Here is a 21,142-nt window from a genome sequence, read left to right on the forward strand (position 1 = left end):
AATCAAAACTAAGCTAAAAATAAGTCTGGATGTTTGGGCAAAGTAAGTGTTTTGGTGTGTGTGTGAGTTTAAATAAATTTTGATCTGTTAAGGAAATGTCGTTCAGCTTTCATAGCGTTCCCAAAGTGATTTTATACAAATAATAGGATTGGGAAAAAATGATTCATCAGTTTTCCCGATAAACCTCTTTAATACTCAAAAGTATTGAACCTTTTAATTTACTTCTCGTTTTCATAGTATCAAAAAACATTAAAAAAGTTCCTCACTGTTAGTTATTTGTTCCACTCGGTTGACAGAACACTATGAAAATGCAAAAACTTTTCCGTTCATTTTACAATAGTTGTTATTAAAATGGTAACAAATTTCCTAATCAAACGGAATACATTCTAGCTACACAGATAACCTCAAGTATCTCAATTTATGTTTTTTAAAACTAAAGTTCATTTTACCTAATTTTAAAAATGTGTGTTTGTCCATAATTATATTAATTGCAGCAAAGAATAGCCAAAAGCACTTCTAGAATTTGACGGCACATTAGTTAAAATTCCTTTTATAAAGATGCACAAGGCACAACATTAATCTTCGTTGTTCCTTGCGAACTCACTGCTAAGTGAAGCAGAATGTATCGTACTCGGTCTCAATTTGTATTACATTGGATGAGTAAACTATTACAAATTTGTGCGCTGACGCAAATTGTCCCCAAGCCTTTCGATTAAGCAAAAGTTCGTTGTTGCGTGTTCTTCCGTGTTTCACTTTTTTCTTACTTCGCTTTCAACTAAAAGCGCTGGATGATGTCAAACTTGGCGCTGTCATGGAGGACAAACAAGGTGGTCAAATAAGAAAATTATGTTTTCTTACCCGTGGTATGAAGGGTAGGACTTCTCTGAGGGTGCTGCGGTAGTAGTGCGTCTTCTGAGTGGGATCCTTCATGTTGATGACGTCGAGAAACTGTAGCGCTTGCACGGCTGGATCACTGGTGGAGCAGACAGGGAGACACGAAGCGTAAAACGGTGACCAATGACCACCACCATGGAGGAGAAGAAGAAGAAGAAGAAAACGAAGAAGGAATGAAGAAGATAAAAATAAAACGTGAACGATTCGAAACGGGACGGAACGAATGAAATTAACCACCGAACGGTACACGAACAACTTGAACAATCCAATTACAATGCCCTGCCCGCTGGCTGGCTGGCTAACACCGGACCGGAACCAGTGAGGGAGAAGTGAGTGGAAAAGGTAGCGGCCGGATAGGTCGCGGGGGATAAAGGGACATAACTTCTTCGGCGTTCGTTCCGTTCTTACCTGAAGTACTTGATGAGCGTCAGCAGCTGAGCGGTAGGACGAGCGCCAGGTGATTTCTTCAACAGTCTTGTGGTTGCCTCCTGAAGCGGAATCGGTATCCTTGGCAGGATGTTGTGTAGGGCCTCATCTAGCTGATGATTTATAGAAAATTAGTTCATGCCTTTATCCGCTTTCCTCACTCATTTCTACTAATCAACCATCAGCTGCGTGATTCCAGATTTCTTCCCCGAGAATCCGAGGATCTACACTCCCGGTAAAAGCTACGTTACACATACTAAGCCTAAAAACATGTAGCGAAGAGTTTGGGGGTAATCCAAGCATAACCTGCAGGATTGGGAGACGGTAAGAAGCCTGTCATGCCCTATGGGACGTGTTCCGGGGGCAACATAAAGGCCCGCCATCATGGCGCACTGATTGCGTGTGAATGAACCAAATGCGTGAGTGGTTGCCCCGTAACCTAGCGCAGACTGTATCTGGAGAGCGTGCCATATCAATGAGTTTCTAATAATAGGTTTCCCGCAGCAAGGGCTCCGAGCAAGCGAGCAAGCGAGCATGCGGCCCGCGAGCCTTTGCTGCGCCACCGTTTGGTGTCGGGAAATATGTTTGTACAATAATTTCAGCTCTATTTTAGCGTCAAGACACACATGGGTGCGCGTGATGGTTTTCGTAAGTACATACGAATGCACGAATCTAATCAAACATTCATTTATTAAGGCGTTATATGTAGTCTGGAGTATGTTAAGCAGATGAAACCTCCTATGTTACGAGCCTTTTTAGAATTGGTTTACAGTTGTGTGAGTCTATTTTGGCGCCTGCGGTTGTAGCATAGATATGGCGTTTTCATTTCCGTGCATATGTTCCGGCAACGTGAAACTTTTTCGCAAATCTTTCACCATACAGCTCTGTTTACGACGTTAAGTAGGAATATGTTTAGTCACGATGACTTTCTAAAAAAAAGGTGTTGGACGAAATTCCACAACTTGTGATTCAATGGCGACGAGTAAATTTTGGTTCAACTCGGCCACATGGCGATGAGAGCTCGCGGCACGCACTGGGAATTCTCTGTTTGCAGTTTTGATTGCGCAGGATTATTGTTCCGTGGTGAACTCTTTAATTGAAATACTTTAATCTCGCAACAAACAAAAACAGCTGGGGTAAGTGCTCCGGCACATAATTACATACAATGTGGCCGCAAAGGGAATTATTGTGTAAGTTGATATTCGTAGGTATAAAATTGAACGTTTCTTACGCCTTTTTACATTAATTATTTATGCTTCTTGTACGTGGAATACACAAAAAATGCTTCCCGATAAGCTAATACAACCAAACGTGCCATTGCTTCCCGGGTCATGGCGTGTTGTGGGTAAAAGTGAAACGTACCCGACGCGCAACGCTGGTTAGCCCGACAACAAAGGAAAAGCTTAAACGCGAGCTGGGACTTATGATTATAAAGAGGCGCCACTGCTCCCTTCCCTTCTTTTTTAGCCCTCACATCATGTACCTCAAAGGTGGTTTTTATGCGATAGCTACAGCTGGTAGCTTTCAAATGGCTTCTTCGTGCATTATTCCCCGGCAAACCCCGGCAGCAAGCAGCACCCCTTGAAGATATCATCATCCTCGACGGTAGCAACGTACCACCGCGTGTGTGTGCTTGTGGCCCCGTGTTAGATCAAAGTCTAAATTGGATACCTTTTCTCATGTGTTGGTTGGCAAATTGGAAAAAAAAACCGGCCCCGAGAGTGCGACTGCTACCTCAACCGACCAACCGACCGACCGACCGAGCGAGCGTTGACAGCACCGCACCAGCGGCGGTACAAAACCGTTTTTCGGGCAGAAAGGCATGTCTTAAATGAAGCGGGAAAGCGAGCGTTGGCTCTGCTCGCAACATCAAATGAAGCGCTATTTGTCTTGCAACAGGATTTAACGTCTTGGTAGCTCGCCAATGGATGAATATTCATCGCGATGGTCCGATGTTGTATCAAAAATATATAAGATTTCGGTATCATTTTTAGCTTAAAGCGTATCGTGTCTTTGCAGGGAGAAGGATGATTTCCACTCGACGACGCCGACGGTCCGGCTGACCGAATTTGGTCCAAGGAATGTTTCGTATTCCGGAGAAAATGGAAAAAAGGAAGCAGTGGTTGCTATGGTAGCGGAATCTACTGAAACCCCTGGAAGGCTGAAACCCGAGACTACATCATCGACATCGCATCGGCTTTGGGCGTTAGGGCGTCCACCAACCAACTATACCAACCAGTTCCATCTGCTTCACGTAGGCCGATGGGGAGTTTCCGGACTGGATCAGCGAGCGACCGTGGTTAAAGATGGAGCAGACGACCATGCCCAGCGAGAACATATCGCTCAGAATGCTGCAGCTGCTGTTAATCTGAATTTCGGGCGCTATGAAATCAAAGAAGAGACCCGAGATGAGTCCGCGTCCGCGTAAGAAGATCTGATACGCGCGGTGTAAGTGCAACCTACCCATGTAGTCGAGATTCGGTTGCACTAGCTTTGATGCTCTCGTCGACCACGGTTGGCACGGTACGGGATCCGTTGCGTCGGTTTCGTTGGTGCGCTCGGTGAACTCGAAACCGGCCAGCTTCCAGGTGCCCTTTTTGGTGATCAGGATTGACGAAGGGCACACGTTTTTGTGTATCACCTGCCCCGAGTAGTGCAGAAACGATAGGGCTTCCGTAATCTGGTGGAAAGGAGAAATATTGCGTTAGATTATTTTTGGAAAGGAAGCAGAACGTTCTGCTGATACGTGTGTCTTATAGTGTAACGTAGCAGTGTGATAATGAAGCTAAACAAAGTATGCAACGCGATAATCTTGGAAAGCTAGTAATGAAAAGGCACAACCCAACGGTATTTATATTGAAGGCCGCTTCAGAGTACCAATAAAAATCAACTGCAACATGTGAACAAGAATAACAAACATATAACAAAACATACGACTCGCACGTTTTCACATGTTAAGACAAGAAAAACAAATATACTGTTATGTCCAAAAAGTAAGGTGACACAGCACCCAAATTGTCCGCGTGAAGTAATATCTTTAATTTTGCATTTTTTGTAGGTTGTTAGAACTGTTATTGACAACCATGACAAATTTTACATCAAAACACTCAATAGTATTTGAGATACATATTACTTTGTGAACTACTAAAAGCGAATTCTACGTTTTTCGCCATGTCGCAAGTTTTTAAGCAAAGAATTTGCATTAAAAATAAATTGTTGCGGATACACCAATGAGAATGGCTTTTGGAGACGAAACTAAGACAAAAAAAATGTTTACATGTGGTGCAAAGACTTCCAGGAAGGCCGGGAACGTGTTGAATACGAAGAACGTCCTGGGCTAAAACCATCAAGGTCAATTGACGAACCTCTCAAAAACTCAAAGATTTAGTGTTTTAACTCCCTAATTACCGTCGATTAAGAACAAGAGACCATGCTGATGATATTTGATATCAAGAGGATCGGTTGCAATTGCTTTTTGAAGGATGTTTTGGGCTTCAAGCGTATCAGAGCTCGATCAGGATAATGCATCGTCTCACACTGCGTTGATACTTCGTGACTTTTTCGCCAAAAAATGCTCTCATATCGTTCAACTTCCACCGCGTATTTGCCTGATATGGCGTCATGAGACTTCTAGCAATTCGACAAGCTTAACCCTCGGTTGGGCACCCGGGTACCCGGGTATCCATTTCAAGTTTCAGCGAAAAAATGAATGACTTCCCGTAAATATTTTTTCACGAAACTCCGGATCCCCAAAGTACAACTCATTTCACGCCGAATTGGCATCGGAATTGTTTTGATAACTAATATTTAAAGGTAATTATGGGCCGATAAAAATAACATACGCCCAGTGGCACCCGGGTACCCGGGTACCCAGCGCATTGCCTATGCACATGAGCTACAGTGACCGGCATAAGTAAAAGCCCACTCCTAGATTTTTGTAGATTTTCGACTGTAAATCCTACATTTTCTATCGTATCCGGCAAGTGTAGTGGTTTTCTTAAAGCTTGAACATTCCTCTTTCAGTTTCACTAGCTTTCATCTCGATTGGATTGGTATCAAATTTTTGATAATTGCTTAAATAAGAGATGGTCGAACACAGTTGTGACAAAAGTAAAAGCCCACTTTACAATAAATATTATTGTGACTCTAATAAAGCCCTCTGGTTACTATATCTTTGTTGGGCCTTTAGTTTACATCTGTTTTAAAGTTTTAGGGTCCCCCCCCCTCTCCCATTATTGGTTGCAGTAATTTAATCCATCAATCGTAGTAGTTCCAGTAGTAAGTCGATTGGGCACGGGTTTTCGCTAAAGAAATGGGTGTATGGGAGGAAAAGAAATCGTTGCATGCCTGAAATCTTCTTATGCAGTATTGATTCAATCATGAGTCTCAACAGATATTAGCAGAAAAAATATTATTAGTAGGGGACACCTTTATGCCATCATGACTAATCACCAATGTTCATCAGAACAGCAAATGAGATTTTAAAATGGACGTTCTGGGAAGACGAATGATCGAACAAATGATAAAAGCCATTCCGGAGATTAGGAAATCGTTAGAATTAACTATCTGTTCCATCATGAAAACCCTGTCGCTGTCTATTTTGGAGCAAACTATGCTACATTAGATTAGCTCTACATGAGTACAAGAGTGCGTATGCTAAAAGTCTTCCGTTTATAAGCCAAAAATATGGTTAAACGTTTGAATTTCACCCGGAAATGTGTAACCAAGTTAAAAGAAGGCTAGAGCAATGTTCTATAGTCTGGCGAATCATAAATGGAAACATTTAATATAAACTATCACGAAAGAGGTTGGCGGAAAATAAACCATGGTTTGCAAGAACGTAATGTACCGGTCATAATCAAGCACGGAGGTGGTAGTATGAAGTTGCGGGGTGGATTTTCCATGGCTCTTGTGGGCAATTTAAAGAAAATGATGGTATTATGGCGGGCGAAAATTATGTTGACACCCTTAATAACTATTTGATGGACTCAGTACGAATAAGCCCATTTAAAAGCACTTTTGTTATGCAACAGGGCAGTGATCCCAAACATACTGCTAAAATAACTAATATTTTTTAATGTTCCCGTGTCACTCCCCTTCTCAAATAGCCTTCTCAGAGCCAAGATTTTTAACGGATCAAGAATTTGTGGGAAATTTTAGTTAAAAATTTCATTAAGAATTATGTTATTATCAAAATAATTATTTTTTTGGAAGTTATTCAACAAGTTTGAACCTCAATACACCTGAAATCGTGTAGACGTCATGCCAAAACACCTGTAACTTAAAATCTGAGCTAAGGATGGACCAAATTAATTGTTAGGGAAATTTCATTGTAGGTGGGCTCTTACTTTTGTCACATCTGTGATCGACCATCTCTCATTTAAACATTTATCAAAAAATTATTATCAATCCAATCGAGATGAAAGCAAGTGAAACTGAAAGAGGAATGTTCAAGCTTTAAGAAAACCACTACACTTGCCGGATACGATAGAAAATGTAGGATTTACAGTCGAAAATCTACAAAAATCAAGGGGTGGGCTTTTACTTATGCCGGTCACTGTATGTTTATAAACACAAAACAATACTTTTGATCAACATTTATCAATATACTCAGGTCTATCAATTGTTAAATAAGTAAACTACAATATTTTAATGAAAATAAATTCAAATTTTAATTATTGTTGCGTTATAACACCAGCAATAGGAGAAAAATAAGTAACGCATTATGCACCCATTTATGTGCAATTTCACCTATAAATTATTTCTCATACTGATTAAAAATGGTTTGTACAATGCCATTTTCATAACATATGAGTAAAACATTAACTTATTTTGATTCAAAAGACTTAAGGTGGGGTTTCGGTTGACTCCAGAGACAAATATAGCAAGTGAGAGCTCTGATGGAAGTGGAAGCCACCGCGATAATTAAGATTCATATACCCTGTAGTTGATTCAGTATTTGTGAATTTCATTTTATTAAAAAATGCTCTATATTTCAACTTTTTTAAAAACTAATCTTACAACTTGCACATTCTTGCAATTTTCAATGAAATAACTAGGTAATTTCCCCCCCTTGCGGATGAAGTAGTCGCCTTTCATAATACTTTTGCACACCTCACATGTTGTTTTCTAAAAATTGAATGTGAAATTGAAAAAAATGAATGTGACAAAACAATCGACAACGCGGATAACGAAAAAAAGATTTTTTTGCTTATTGTTTCTTGCTAAGTTCAAATATTTGTGAAGTTCTGCGACAATAACAAGTAAACTAATGGCAAGTAGCTGATCGATTGTGATGATTCTGTTTCTCCCGGGTAAGACATCAAATATTCTACTTCTCTGGCGTGAATGCTTGTCTATCAGCCAGAAAATGATTGCCCGGTGGTAATCTAATAAGTTACAGATTAAAAAATAATACATTTTGAAATACACGGTAATTTCTTTACCATACACTGTTAGCTTTGCGCGAATGTACAATACATCGTGAATAATCGTGAGTAATCGTGAAGGTACCTTGATATGAATAGCTGCTCGTAAATTTGTGAGGAATACCTTAAAAATGACAGCTTATGTTTTACAAAATTACTATTTCGCATTGTGCCTTCCTCTCTTACTAAAAATTATGTACCTTTCACATCTGCAACATCAATTCGTACAAATGGTATGATATGACGAAAGTGTTTGCTCTCTAGGTCACCATGGTCAGCATCACTATTATCAATTGTCACTATTATCAGCATCACTATTATCAAGAGTCTTTTACGATGCAGAACAGTTTTATTCGAAGAAATAATTAATTTCATTGAAACAATTACAGAAAAATACCATCATTTTTGGATTTTAATGCTTGCTATGCGATGTACTCGGTAGAGAATGACCGTGTGAAGGGGTCCCAAGTATATTATGTTCCTTGTTTTTATTGTTTTTTAATGCATTTTGTTTTGATTTTGAAACAAAAACACTTTGCCAAGACCCTTAAATTAGTTCTTATGCACTATTTTTGCCATAAAACTGATGAAAACGGCGGAACAATCACTTAACTATGCAATGCACATGAGCTGGGTACCCGGGTACCCGGGTGCCCAACGAAGGGGTAAACGCCGGGTGCCCAACCGAGGGTTAAAAGACCGCTCCGGGGACACTTTTTTGACACGATAGAGCACATTCAAGTGGCTGCGTAGAAGGAACAAAAGGCCATCCCTAAAGCCGACATATTCTCGTGTTTTGGACAACATAAAAACATAGATTTGGAAAAAGTTAAGAAATTCTCAAAATAAATCTAATGTTACCTTCTATTTTTGGACACAGTAGTATAACGCATAATTTCTGTTGTGTTACTTTGATGTTTAACAATTTGATATACAGCAATAGGAATATGATGTAAACCATTGTTTTGTTGTCAGTTAATATAGATTAGAGAAAAACTATTTAAGGGCTTTGAAGAAATCAATAATTACAGGGCTGTACCATTAAACGATCCACACTTTTAAGATTCCTATCATGATAAGAAACGAGAGATTTCTCAGAACGGTGCGGTCACGCATTTATTGATCCCCTCAGAGCACGTTCGAGCAGATAGTAGCAGATGGGAATTGGTGTGTTATGTTGACCACACCAGAGCACCGTGACATATTTCATAGCCCCCCCCGCCCTTCAACACCCGCACGAAACGGCCACATGGGCTGAGTGTTTGTGATACTGTCTAGAGATTCTTCTTGAAACCAAGTACTACCCTTTGCTACGAACCGTCCCGAAACGTTTCTACACATGAGCGAGACCCTTTCTGCTGTGCTATCGATTGGATTGAACCACTACCCTACCCTACGCTAACCCTACCCCGCGATTCGAGCCGATCCTCTAGCGGCAACAAATTGTCGTCCTTCATTAATAGGGTATTAGCAGTTGGACGGATGTGCAGGAACCGGAAGAGGAAGCACTCTCTGGGGGAAGGGGTGGCTACTCGGCCAAAGAGAAAATTGAGATACATACCTGTAGGATTCCGTATTTCAGTTCGATGTCCAAAAAGGTGTATTCCTTCGCGTGGGCCGGTCGATTCGCGGACATGGTGTTTGGACAATGCTGCTGCTGTTGCTGCTGCTGCCCGGATGCTCCCGTGTTCGGTAGGCCCGTAATTGTTCCTCCAGCTTCCTACTCGTTTACCAGCAGAGCAAGCGGCAATGGACGGTGGACGAAAAGAAATAGAAAGTAGAAAAAGTATCAAGATGGAACTTGTGTGCTGAGGCTGCCAAAATGTGGCACCGTAAACCGTGGTCAAAATCGAAATGTTTTCGATACATGTAGCTGTAGTGCGTTGGTGGCGGGGGTCTGTTGTTGATTCGAAAATATGGCGCAGCTATAGGTTGAATGCTGTTGACAAGCTTGTCCATCGAGCAACAATAAGCGCTTTCTGAAACTGATTCTATTTTCCACATAGTGTCCACATAAAATTGATTACTTTTCTATTTCTTACTTTTTTTGGGAGTAAAAATGGAAAATGTCGGTTAGCGCGGGCGTCAATTCTAGTGATTTGCGTAAAGCGTTTTCCCCGTTATGAAGTCCTCGCAGCATGTGGTAGGACCGTTGGCCCGTCCCTATAGGTCGCATTGTTCGATAAGATGAGTTCATGCGCTGGGAGAGGCTCCGGTTCCGCTCCAGGTTGGCCCTTTTCACAACATTCCCTTTGGTCACTCGTTCGCAGTAGTGGTTGCACGGTACGTCTTCCTTTTCACAATAGCACAAGCACACAATCGGCGCTATTGATGATGGCCCGGTGATGACGGTCGTTTAGCATCACGTCGATAATGATCACGATGTTGACGATAATGGTGATAAGGTGATCTATGCCCGATCTTTGGACCATACCATAAATCCACCCGGTAATGGTGTGCCACATGCCGTGACCGAGTGGTGGTGGTGGCGGCAACAACAACAGTTGCAGATGGTATACAATTTGTCAAATGCTTCGATTCAGCGAGCTTTATAGGTGAGTGCGGTGCTTACGGCGAAATCAGTTGCTTGCGGTTACGACACGATGGTCACGGTAAGGTTCACTCTTGGAGTTGGAAACCCACGAACCATGCCCATTAATTGATACCATAAACCCCTAACTGCGAAGGACGGTCGGAATAGTATAGTCGTGGCTAGTAACGTTCAGGTTGATGGGTCGTTTGAAGCTGTCGCTCCAAGACACGGAACGGAAGACCATTGACCAACGTTCGGATTTTGTGGCAGAGTTTGTGGTTACAATGGTTGTGGGCACACATTCTCCCACGCGTTCTAGCCGCATGATGGATTGAAAGCGCAGATTGGTGCAGATTTGTGTTTTTTATCTTTGATTTTAAAATTGGAAAACAAATGGTGCATATTGCATTTTGCGGTTTCAAAGCATCTGCGCCATCGGCATGTGGTGGGCAGATGAGTAACATTCACAAATATTACTGCAACTGAGCCAAACATAATGAAATGAAACAATGCGATTCATGCGTTGAATCAGTTCACGGTTTTTATACCGAGTACAATGTTTTTGGAATTAAAAACCCTATTAAACCCGTCAATGACACTGAGTCACTCTCAGGGGATAAACCAGAATACGGGTTTAAAAATGTTTATCCATTCAGTTGAATGTTTCAATTGTATTCAATAAAAAAGAGCAATTTCCAATACAAATGTGATGTGTTTGCATTCAAAATATGCTAATTTCCGATAAATGCCTGACCGTTTTAGTTTTTTAATGTTACAATATGCGTGTCATACGGTGCGAGGATTTACAAGATTGATCACACATTGAGCCATCCAGCACATCGTTGGTAGATGTTGAATGTTTAATTCCGATAGCTTGGCACTTTTCTTGCATGTCATCTGCATCGTACATACACTAATCGTGAGGTGCAGCTACAATTCGCAAAACCAGATTAGCATACAACTACCAGTTCGTGCTTACATAAATACAATGCAGCGATGCAGGAATTGAGAGGCGGGGTATGATTTTAAAAATTCATTACCACTTGTACCCACTAACAGGTAGCTCAGCTATTCTGTGTTGGTTCACCAAACGAGCGGCTGTCGATCAGAACGCTTAACGCAATGCGGCGCCCTGAGATCCGGCCCCGCTAAAAGGGGCACCAACAAAGACCTTCCGAAGTGCTGTTGCAACATAATGCGAATGCAGAGTGTTCTCGGTCCACCGAAGCTTGGTTACACTTTTGTACGTATGCCGGGACGGGATGATGCTAGGTGTCCCGTGGTCGGTGGGTAGATGAAAAGCTTTAAGTAATCCCCTGTAGTCTGGCGCCTTTCGCTTCCCTTCACGTTGGGATCGATAGCCTTCCTGCAGACGGATTCCCCTGGCAGAGAGACGGGTAATTTGCTGTTGGGAGCAGGCATGCATCACGCTACAGGTGCTCTTGTGGGGCACACCTTGCTAGCACCGCGGCATCGCGTGCAATCGAGGGCACTGGATCCGTTTTGCACGATGTAGCGTCATGCGCTAAGCAATACCCCTCTTCCTCCCTTCCTTTCCTTTTCATGATTAGCGCACCCGTTGGTTGCAGTGGAGTAAAAGTGAAAAGCATAACTTCCATGGAAATGCCGCCTGGTATGGCAAGGATAATGAAAGCGGTAAGTTGACTAAGTAGAGAACTGTCAGGTGTTGTTGAATTCGTTTTGTTGTGGCCGCACTACTTGGCCATAGAGAAACCCGAGAACAGCTTGACAGTGACAATGATGCGGTATACTTTGGTGCAGCTCATCTCTACTTGACTGCTGGCGAGGATTATCTTTCTTTTTTTTTTCTTAACGAAACAGGACATAATACGACGATGAAGATACCTCTCAAAGAGCGCCAAGTATATTAAGCTGTAGGTAATAGCCAGAATGGTAGGTTTTCCTTTTCAATTTACCTTCTTGTTGGTTGGAGATGGACACGCTGTCCACTGTCAAAAATTGAGCATATTCTTGGTATTGTATAAAAATGTATATCCATCGTACATTTTCATTATCTCAAATTCCATTCATTAATCTACATTGGGCTGTAAAATCGTTATACATCGATGTCAAAGGTATCTGTTTTTATTTCAAACGATACTGAATGTGTAAGTATGAAACCAAAATACCAAAATAAATTGCCCTGCCACATTGGAAACACAGTAAAAGAATGAGGAACAGACTATATACTTCTGTCGAATTCACGTGTCGTAATGATTGCACATTTGATTCATTTGAGAAGTAATGCTGGGGAGTCTGAATATTTGCTGGTGTTTAAAGAACATCAACACCAGGAAAGAGTGTGAACATGAATGAATCTGCTAGATTGTATACTCACATTCGAAACTACAACATCTCTATGGTCATATGCTGTTGGAGTTGATTCAATTGAAAGTCATTTATTCAGGCACTATTATAGTTGTTAGTACGCTTGTTTGTGTGCTTCAAATTACGTTTTTTTGTGTTTATCAGTACAAAGCATTTTATATAGTTATATAAAGCTTTATCGAGTTGAAGGTCGACTCGGAAGTACATAGAGGATGGTATTAAATTTCTAATTAAAGTCTATGCATCTGCATTCATATAGGTTTGTGTACGAAAGGGAAATGCAAATTTTGTGTTCGTCAATAGCGCCTCTGGGCTAGCGCAAAACTTTGGATTTGCGAATGGTAAACATCGCCAAACATCGGCATCATGAGCACCATCATTGTACTCTGCCTATCAAACATCGAGCCAAGCGCGAGGCCAGTTTCCCTTCAGGTAACACACACTACAGGTAACCCTCCTGGGAGCAATACTGTGGGACTGGTAGCCGTTTTTCTACGGATGGATGGATCGATGGATGGATGAGTGGAGCCGCGCAATCCATCTACTCTCCGCTCATTAGCTTCATTACACGAATGAGTGGTTTTGGGTGGGTACGTTGTTCGAATGAGATAATGGGCGAACCATGGTTACACCATGGTGTGGCCCTCTTGGACGCGCCATGTTTCATAGCTGAATACATCGCCTTACACTCAGCTTGACGGTTTGACAAACACTAACGTGCAGCAAAGGTGATGTAGCAGAAATTGTTGCTCTCGTTTAATGCCCTCGGCTTGAATACGATGTCAGTGAAATTTGCCTGTTTTTACGTTTATTTAAATGCATAATGTGGCCCGAGTATGGACGCAGAATCACGACTGTGACTTAAACGGTTGTCCCTTTGCTTAATGAGAACTGATTTGTGTACACAAATGGGGATGAATGTACATTTTCAATGGTTAGTGCTGCTCACGGCTGCTAGACGCGGCTCTGGCTGTCTGTCGCCTCGAGGTGAATCATCTCGGTCGTTGAGCAACTCATCACCAAAGGAGGATAGAATTTATGGTCCGTGGAAGCACTAAAAGTGGCCTGATTATGAAAAGTGTTTTAACCTCTGTTGTTTAAGAATCGTCGTTTGTGCACACCGGGGACTGTTCTATTGTCATGTTTATTCTCAAACAACCCTCCTACCCACCATACCTCCTGTATATCTTGTTTTAGCGGTACAGTCTGCCGGGATATTTGGTACCGAATTGAAAACCACATCGTGCCCGGATTCTAAAGCGTGTGCAACGAACAAGAATGCGCTTACCTGGTATGCAAGAATATTAGCCAAACTGGCAATGACAGGCTCGGTAGCGAAGGAGAGCGTTTCTGAGCTTTCCTCTACGGTGTGCATGATCTGCAGTATCTGTGGAATAGAAGACAAAGGTGCAACCATCAATAGCCAACGCCATGAGCATTGAGCACTCGATGCACTCAACCGATGGTGCTGCTACAGCAGCAGCAGCACCAACAGTAGGCTACCTACCTTCGGATGTCGAAATCGTTCCAGCTGCTTTACGGAAGCTCGTAAAATTTCCGTAACCGTCTCTTTCCGTTTGGGTTTGTGCAGCTTCTCGGCCGTTCGTTTTTCGAACACGAAAATAGAGCATTCCTGCAAGCAGAAGAACGCCAGGGGAGGCCCCGGAAAAAGTGAGAAAAACACGTGCGGCTCCCGGATTCTCATCATACGCAAGGTTATTTTGCAGAGGTTGCTACGACTGTGGTGCTGGCAGTGCAGTGCAGTACCTGTACTGCTATAGCTTTCAGCAAGGCGAACAACGATAAAGGTTAACCGGCATTTCGAGCAAAAACTTTTTTTTTTCGTTTTCAAACCCACAACGGAGAAACTAAAAAAAAAAAAGGAATCGGAAGTTCTGCGAGAGATGAATGGAAATTTATCGGATTTGTTCAACTTCTGGGTATAGCTTGGCACTTCCATATTGGTGAGATTCCCTTCTCTGAGCTTCTCTCGAAACTCGAAGTTTTATTTGCATTACATGGTTTCCGTGCCCTATATGGAGGTTGTGCTTTAAAATACTATTAAGGAAGTATTATTTCCCCGACCGACTCGTTCACTTTTTGCTGATTAGTTTTTTCCCATTCTAAGTGCATCCATTTTTCTTCTAGTGTAGGTGAAATGTATGTCACATTTTCACTCAATCCTAAAGAAGACACCTTTTTAGAGCATTCTAGTGAACTCGTTCTGGCAAAGGAAAGCTTTCAACGTATATCACAAGAAACCCAATGTTCCGGACGAGCGAGTTGGCCCACTACGTCGCCGTAGCGTAGCGCCCGATCAGCTTTTTCGTTTCGTCGAGGCATGCGGGGATACCTCGGATTGGTAGTAAATATGGCGACAAATCGGAATGCTTTGTTCGGTGGCGTCGAGAGCCCGGTCTAAGATTGCTCAGCCGGTGCTCTGCCAACGATCCTATCGAGGGGACCTGCTCCGAACACTCTCTGTTTCTCTCGGCCTGCCACAGACTTCCGCCAGAATAATCAAATTCATTCTGTGGAAAATTGAATTTTATTTCTGTTTTATAGTGTTGAAATATTTGTTACATGTTGGAGATACCTCGCCGGTGATACTGACACGTACACGGGCATGTTGGCAAGGCCGGCCTCAAAGCCTTGGCGGTGATGTTGTTGTTTTTGTTTACACGCTCCACAAATACATGTCCTTTGCAAATGCATGTCCTTTCCTTGAAGTCACGAACGTTGAAACACGCACGGACCTCGCAAGCCACAACGATTCACCGGATGGCATTTATGCGTCTTCAAGGACATGTTTGTCGATGTCGTCTCCTGTCTCTGTTCCAGTGCTTTGTGGTGCCGTGGGTCCTGGATGTTTCGTAACTCGGTTAAAACTGAACCGCGATGGCACGCTTCCAGAAGGCAACTTCTAACCGTGCTCGCAAGTTCGCCAGGGGAAACCACTTGAAGTTCGGATCAGTTTCATCGCATTTTAAAGCCGTTTACATTTTTGAGGTTTGCTTTCCCCTTTGGAATTGTCACATTTTTGAAAAGGGCAACCCCAAACGATTCGGATCGGACGGGCTAGGACTTGCGAGCAAGCGGAACAGTTGAAGGATTAGCTTTGTTCTGCCAATCTGTTTGAAGATAGCTGAGCAAATAATGGCCCAGGATTTGGAGGGCCCTTTTGTCTATTGTTCCTTCGGCGATTTTTTTTTCGTTCTTTGTCTATGGATCCCAAAGATCAGCCCATCACTAAAAAAAGCTATTTATTGTAGGTTACTGTCGACGAGCCCAGCACGTGCTTCGATTGTTGGCTCAGAGATATTGAATTGATATGTTATACAAACAATCGTTTCTTTAAAGATTTTCTTTGATTTTTAGAGATTTACTTTTTTCAACACCACCTTACTTGCACTGGAAGCAATAGTCATAATGCGCAACAATCGAACAACATAAAGCTTTTAAGTTCTTGCTTAAGAAGCAACATTTCTGATCGATGCTGCTACTGAGTGTACAATTTTCTGTCGGGAAATGTAACACGATTAGCATCTATTTTAACTTCCGTCTGCCTTCTGCTACAGCCGGATGAACACATTTAGCGGTAAAGAATGCAAATTAGCTGTCAGCATGCCGAACGTACTATCATCAGATATCCGGTATGATAATGCACTGTATGATTTGATGACGCGTTTGCGTAAATGATCAGGTTGGATGAAGTGGATTAGCACCAATGGCTATGATACGCAAAAACGCAGACGCGAACGTTTCCATCCGCCGAATCCTCCTAGTGACCTGCCTTAGAGTCACTACTAATGGATAAGTTTCAAAAAGTTGGTAATATGTGTTTGTAGTTTTGTGGTGTGTAATACAATTCTTCGATCTTCCAAGGCCATCATTCATGAGCACAAACTTCACACACATTGAATCCACACTGACATTGAGTGATTGGATTAGTTTAGGTGATTTGAGAAAAGCGTTTTTCCGAAAGATCACAATACTGTATCTCACTTCGGATGCTCTCGCTCGAAGCAATGCTCACTTCGAAGAGATGCGCACTCGATGGGAACCGGCGAAAAGCTGCATATAAAAGAGGCATCAATAATGGATTATGCTCGTATTAGTTACACGAACGCATAAAGGTGAAGCACTACCCTGGGACGCCATCCATAATCGTTTCCTTAAGGAGTGCCGTCGTTGTGTGTGGTGCTGCAATCAGTGCTTTCTCTTCTCGTTCCGGTTGCGTCCGGTTCCTTCCCTCACCAGAAACCAGAAGCCAGATAGTGAACAGAGAGCAGAGAAAGAGAGCCAGGTGTTTGCCAGGAGCTAGAAAAGCGAACGGAACTAGCCTCATTTAGAAGGCGGCACCGCAAGCGTTACCGCACAATAATGGCGCAAACGTTTCTGATGGAAAGGATTTTCCCGTTCCGTGTGGCCGGGCTACGCCGCTTCTTGCTGCTACTGTTCGTCTATCGAGCATTGTCGCCAGCGGAAGGGGTAATAATTTTCCGATTACTTTTGTTCGCCGGCAAACGGCACCATTTAACATCGTCCAACCGCAATACCTCCCAACGGAAGAGATGGTGCTACTTGCTATCAAACGGTTCCCGAAGAACCGGTTGGTTGGCACAGTGGTGCTTTTAATGCGATTTGCATCGCAATGCAGTTGCAGTTGGTGATCCTGTATGGTGGTTTCCTCTCTCTCTCACCCTTCTCTTTTGCTACGGTCCATAATTTCAGAAAGCGACGGTCGAGCAAATGATGAAATCGGGCGAAATGATTCGGTCCGTGTGTCTGGGCAAGACGAAAGTTTCGGTTGAACTGGTCGATGGATTGCGCCAGTCCAAGTTTGCGGACGTTAAGGAGCTTAAGTGCTACGTAAATTGCGTGATGGAAATGATGCAAACGGTGCGTATGTGTTGAGTGTTGAGTGCTGCTTGGGCATGGCCAATCATCGGGTTTCTCTCTTACGCGGGTCCCTCTTTTTCAGATGCGCAAAGGAAAACTGAACTACGATGCATCGATCAAGCAAATCGATACGATCATGCCGGATGAGTTGGCGGGTCCGATGCGTGCGGCTTTGGACACGTGCCGTACTGTCGCCGATGGCATCAAGAACAATTGTGATGCCGCCTATGCGATGCTCCAGTGTCTGTCAATGAACAATCCGAAATTCATTTTTCCCTAACATCCCTAAAGCCTGTCATCAATCAGTTTTAGGGAAATGAAATGGTATGTTTTGGACGCCGTTTTACCATAAAATATAACGTTTTGCATTTCTTTAATTACTAAACATATGGTCCAAAGCACCCTCGTTGTGGCTTATTTCATTGGGATGTTCCTCGCGACCACTCAACTCTCAACCCAGTGAACAGTGAAGTAAAAGTAATCAACCACTGCGCCGCAGAGAGATGGAGTTTACAATTCTTAATGTTTTCTCCCCTCTCACTGGCTGATGTGATGGATCCACAACGCCGCGTGTCATTGCGAAATACGGCTATTCGGGCCCCGACCAAAAGTTGGCCCCATTTCTTATCGAGTAAAGTTCTCGGTCGGTGCTCTGTGCTCAGCGCGTGCGACACGTGAGCGAAGAGTTTTCTGTTTTCCTCCCCCCCCCCCCCCCCCCCACCCCCTACCTATCTTCTAATTCAGAAGAATTACTTTCAAAAGCCATCAAAAGCCTCATGCTCGGAAGAATGTTGCATGAAAGAAAGCGAACGCAGACGGAAAGGTACCAACAATTCAGATCTGCTACCCCCCGCCGGTGGGGCGGTAAGTAGGTCTCCCTAACCAACGAGGTACACACAGGTAAAACCTGCGTTTTTAAGAGGAATTCCTGCCGAGAATGTTTTCCCCGAGAATTCGCAGCATTTCGGTTCATCGAGGTGGTTAATTAAACAAGCACTTTCCAAAGTACCAGCCAGCTCTGTGTGTGTGTGTGTGTGTGTGGGTTTTCTCATCAGGAAAGTGAAGATTTTTGAATGACAAAGTTATAAGTAGATGCTTTCTGACGCACGATCGACGGCGTAGTGCCAGAGTTTGTGTATGGTATGTTGAACTCATCGCGATATGCCAATCATGGCGTGCACCTTCACCGTTAATGATTTGCGCCGGTGGCAGCGGATGTGAACATCTTAATTTCCCTCCTTAGCACTTGCCATCGATGCATGCATTTTGCTGCTGCTGGCGCAGTTCGCGCCAGATTGCAATTGCAGTGGCATTAGTAGCGATGATACGAAGGGTACAATTTAGTTGATTGCTTTTCGAAACAGTATCATTACCTGCTAATAGTTTAGGGAAGGAGATGTGGCACTACGGTACGGACCGGATCAGTGATGGAGAATATGCAAAATGCTTTACTTTTCCACCGGCCACCGGTTGCAGTCAATAGCCATCGAAAGCAAAAACTCGAACGTCATCACCATCAGTTCGAGAAGCGGCAGCAATTTTCTTCGCAATCAAAATGTTTGCAATAGAGTTTGTTTGCGGCTGTGGTGAAGTGTTTGCTATCGTGTCGTCAAAATGGAGGACGACGGACGATGGACAGTAGATGGCGTGATAGAGGGATAGATAAGCATCATCAGAGTGAAACTTTTACAATCGATTCGGATCAGACCAAACAAGGAGCGGCAGTAACAGGATCGGGAGATGTCATCGTCATCGGTTAGTGAATGTGAAAAATGAGCTCCACCTTTGTTACCGGTTACGTTTTGTGCGCAGCGTTGCGGTTTAATTGCTTTTCTTTGACGTCGTCGTTAATCTCAATTCGCGGCGTTGGTTCCGGTATTTGCCTTCGATAGAGCGTAGCGGTAAAGATGAGACTCGAATGTCCGTTGTTGGTTTGTCCGGATGCACTTCCTCTACCGACCACCTGTAAACCGATTCCATCACCGCGAGTTCGGCTCTTGGTTTCCGATTTTTCGATTTTTCGAGCCACTGGTTTCGTGGAGCCGGGAGTCGTTCGGTCGGTTCGCTGGCGCTCTATTTGCTCAGTTGCTACACTCAACCAGGTAAACCGTTTCGTTTCCGTTCCGATGGAATATAAATTGACCTATTTGATACATAAATAATGATTCCCAGGATACCAGGAACCCACTTCGCGTCTCATCCACCCCGGATCGTGGTTTGGTTATTCCCTTTTAACGGCTTTTTTGCAAGTGTTTGCAGGACGAGACTAGGAAAGGGTCACTGACTAACGTTTTGCTAACGGTGAAGCTTTCTCAACTCACCAAGGGATCTCCCAGTACGCAATGGCTAGGGAATTGTACTAGGTGCTATAAATATTGGAGGCTTACATTGGCCAATTTCATATTTTCATTTGTACATTGCAGCTCTTCATTGGCACTCTTACTGTACTGGGATGCTATACTTTGTCCGTTTCAGGATTCTCGAAGTTGTCGCGATTGGTACGGGGTTTCCTGCTCATGGCATTTCGTAGAACTGCGCTTCTCGTTCACCGGAAGATGGATGTTCATGTCCCGTTCCCGTTAAGCAGAGCTATCATGTGTGTGTGACACATCGCTAGACGCAACTGGTGCCGAAATACTCAAAAATACTTATCCCAAGTCCATCAATCCTGTCGCATTTCTCGATGATGAGTATCGTTGTACGATTGAGCACAACAATTTGTCAGGCCTTAATGGGAAAAGTTTGAATAAGCACAGCAGCACAGCATTGCCACATGTGTACCAGTCAGCCTGTGATGCCCATACCAGTCTCGAGATCCTCGATAACATCGAAGCACAAAATTAGTTTTTTAACATGTACATGTATATATGTGTTCGCGTGTGAACGTATGTTTTGACACACGAAATCGTAGGCGTAGTAATGAATGTGCGATTGAGCAGGGAAGCGGCGCAGTTTGCTAAATATCACGAAACCTATACATATGTGTTTAGCATGAAGGCTGCACCTTCCATTGCTTCACCTCAGCGGTGGACGGATTTGCTAGAAAACTTTTGCCAGCTGCTGTTACCGGCAACCGTTATGAACGAGACCCGGGCAAGGTAATCTGTCATGGGAAATTATGACAAATACTGTGCCAGGACGCACCAGCATTGACGCCCCGTTTTGGCTTCTGGGACTCCCTTACCGTCGTACAGCCTGCTACGATCGCACCTTGTGTGTGAGGAAGACCGGAGAGCGACAGAAAGTGAGAGAGAAAATCCAATAGTAACCGCGGACAATTTTCCAGCAAGCGTGACGCGGGGTCGAGATCGTGCCACGATAATGTCTATCACCGCTGTGCTTCGCTGTGGTGACGAATTTTCATGCTTTGCCACGGAACACGCCACGATGATAGTGCCTTCCGCTGGCGGTTTCCGGTCAGGATATGGGACGGAATTTGCGATGAGCAGCGATGGTTGCTGGTGAGCACCAGTAGTGTGAGATTTCAACACTGTTGGCACGCTCTTCTCACCTTCGGTTCGTTTGATGTCCCTGTTCCGCCAGAAGTATGGTGGTATGATAAAATGTGAGCAAAAATGTACAGTTATTGTTGCGAACATCGTGAAAAGTC

General features: G+C 43.4%; 2 protein-coding genes across 4 annotated transcripts in view; one reads left to right on the plus strand and one right to left on the minus strand.

Annotated features, from left to right (window-relative positions):
* LOC125957183 (SCY1-like protein 2) overlaps window positions 1-21,142 on the minus strand; it is a 53,601-nt gene that overhangs the window by 24,963 nt on the left and 7,496 nt on the right. For all 3 annotated transcript variants that reach the window (XM_049689691.1, XM_049689690.1, XM_049689692.1), the window contains exons 2-8: window positions 14,138-14,263; window positions 13,919-14,017; window positions 9,310-9,468; window positions 3,784-4,000; window positions 3,557-3,702; window positions 1,303-1,433; window positions 859-973 (exon numbers count right to left, since the gene is read on the minus strand). In XM_049689691.1, the coding sequence (XP_049545648.1) occupies window positions 859-973; window positions 1,303-1,433; window positions 3,557-3,702; window positions 3,784-4,000; window positions 9,310-9,468; window positions 13,919-14,017; window positions 14,138-14,263 (993 nt within the window). The remainder of the gene's footprint in view (window positions 1-858; window positions 974-1,302; window positions 1,434-3,556; window positions 3,703-3,783; window positions 4,001-9,309; window positions 9,469-13,918; window positions 14,018-14,137; window positions 14,264-21,142) is intronic.
* Window positions 16,760-17,873, plus strand: LOC125957186 (general odorant-binding protein 72-like). Its single transcript, XM_049689694.1, has 3 exons — window positions 16,760-17,121; window positions 17,365-17,532; window positions 17,615-17,873. Exons 1-3 carry the CDS (start codon window positions 17,014-17,016, stop codon window positions 17,810-17,812), a joined length of 474 nt encoding a protein of 157 aa, XP_049545651.1. The 5' UTR covers window positions 16,760-17,013; the 3' UTR covers window positions 17,813-17,873.

Source organism: Anopheles darlingi, chromosome 3, assembly GCF_943734745.1.
Source record: "Anopheles darlingi chromosome 3, idAnoDarlMG_H_01, whole genome shotgun sequence".
NCBI classification, from domain to species: domain Eukaryota; kingdom Metazoa; phylum Arthropoda; class Insecta; order Diptera; family Culicidae; genus Anopheles; species Anopheles darlingi.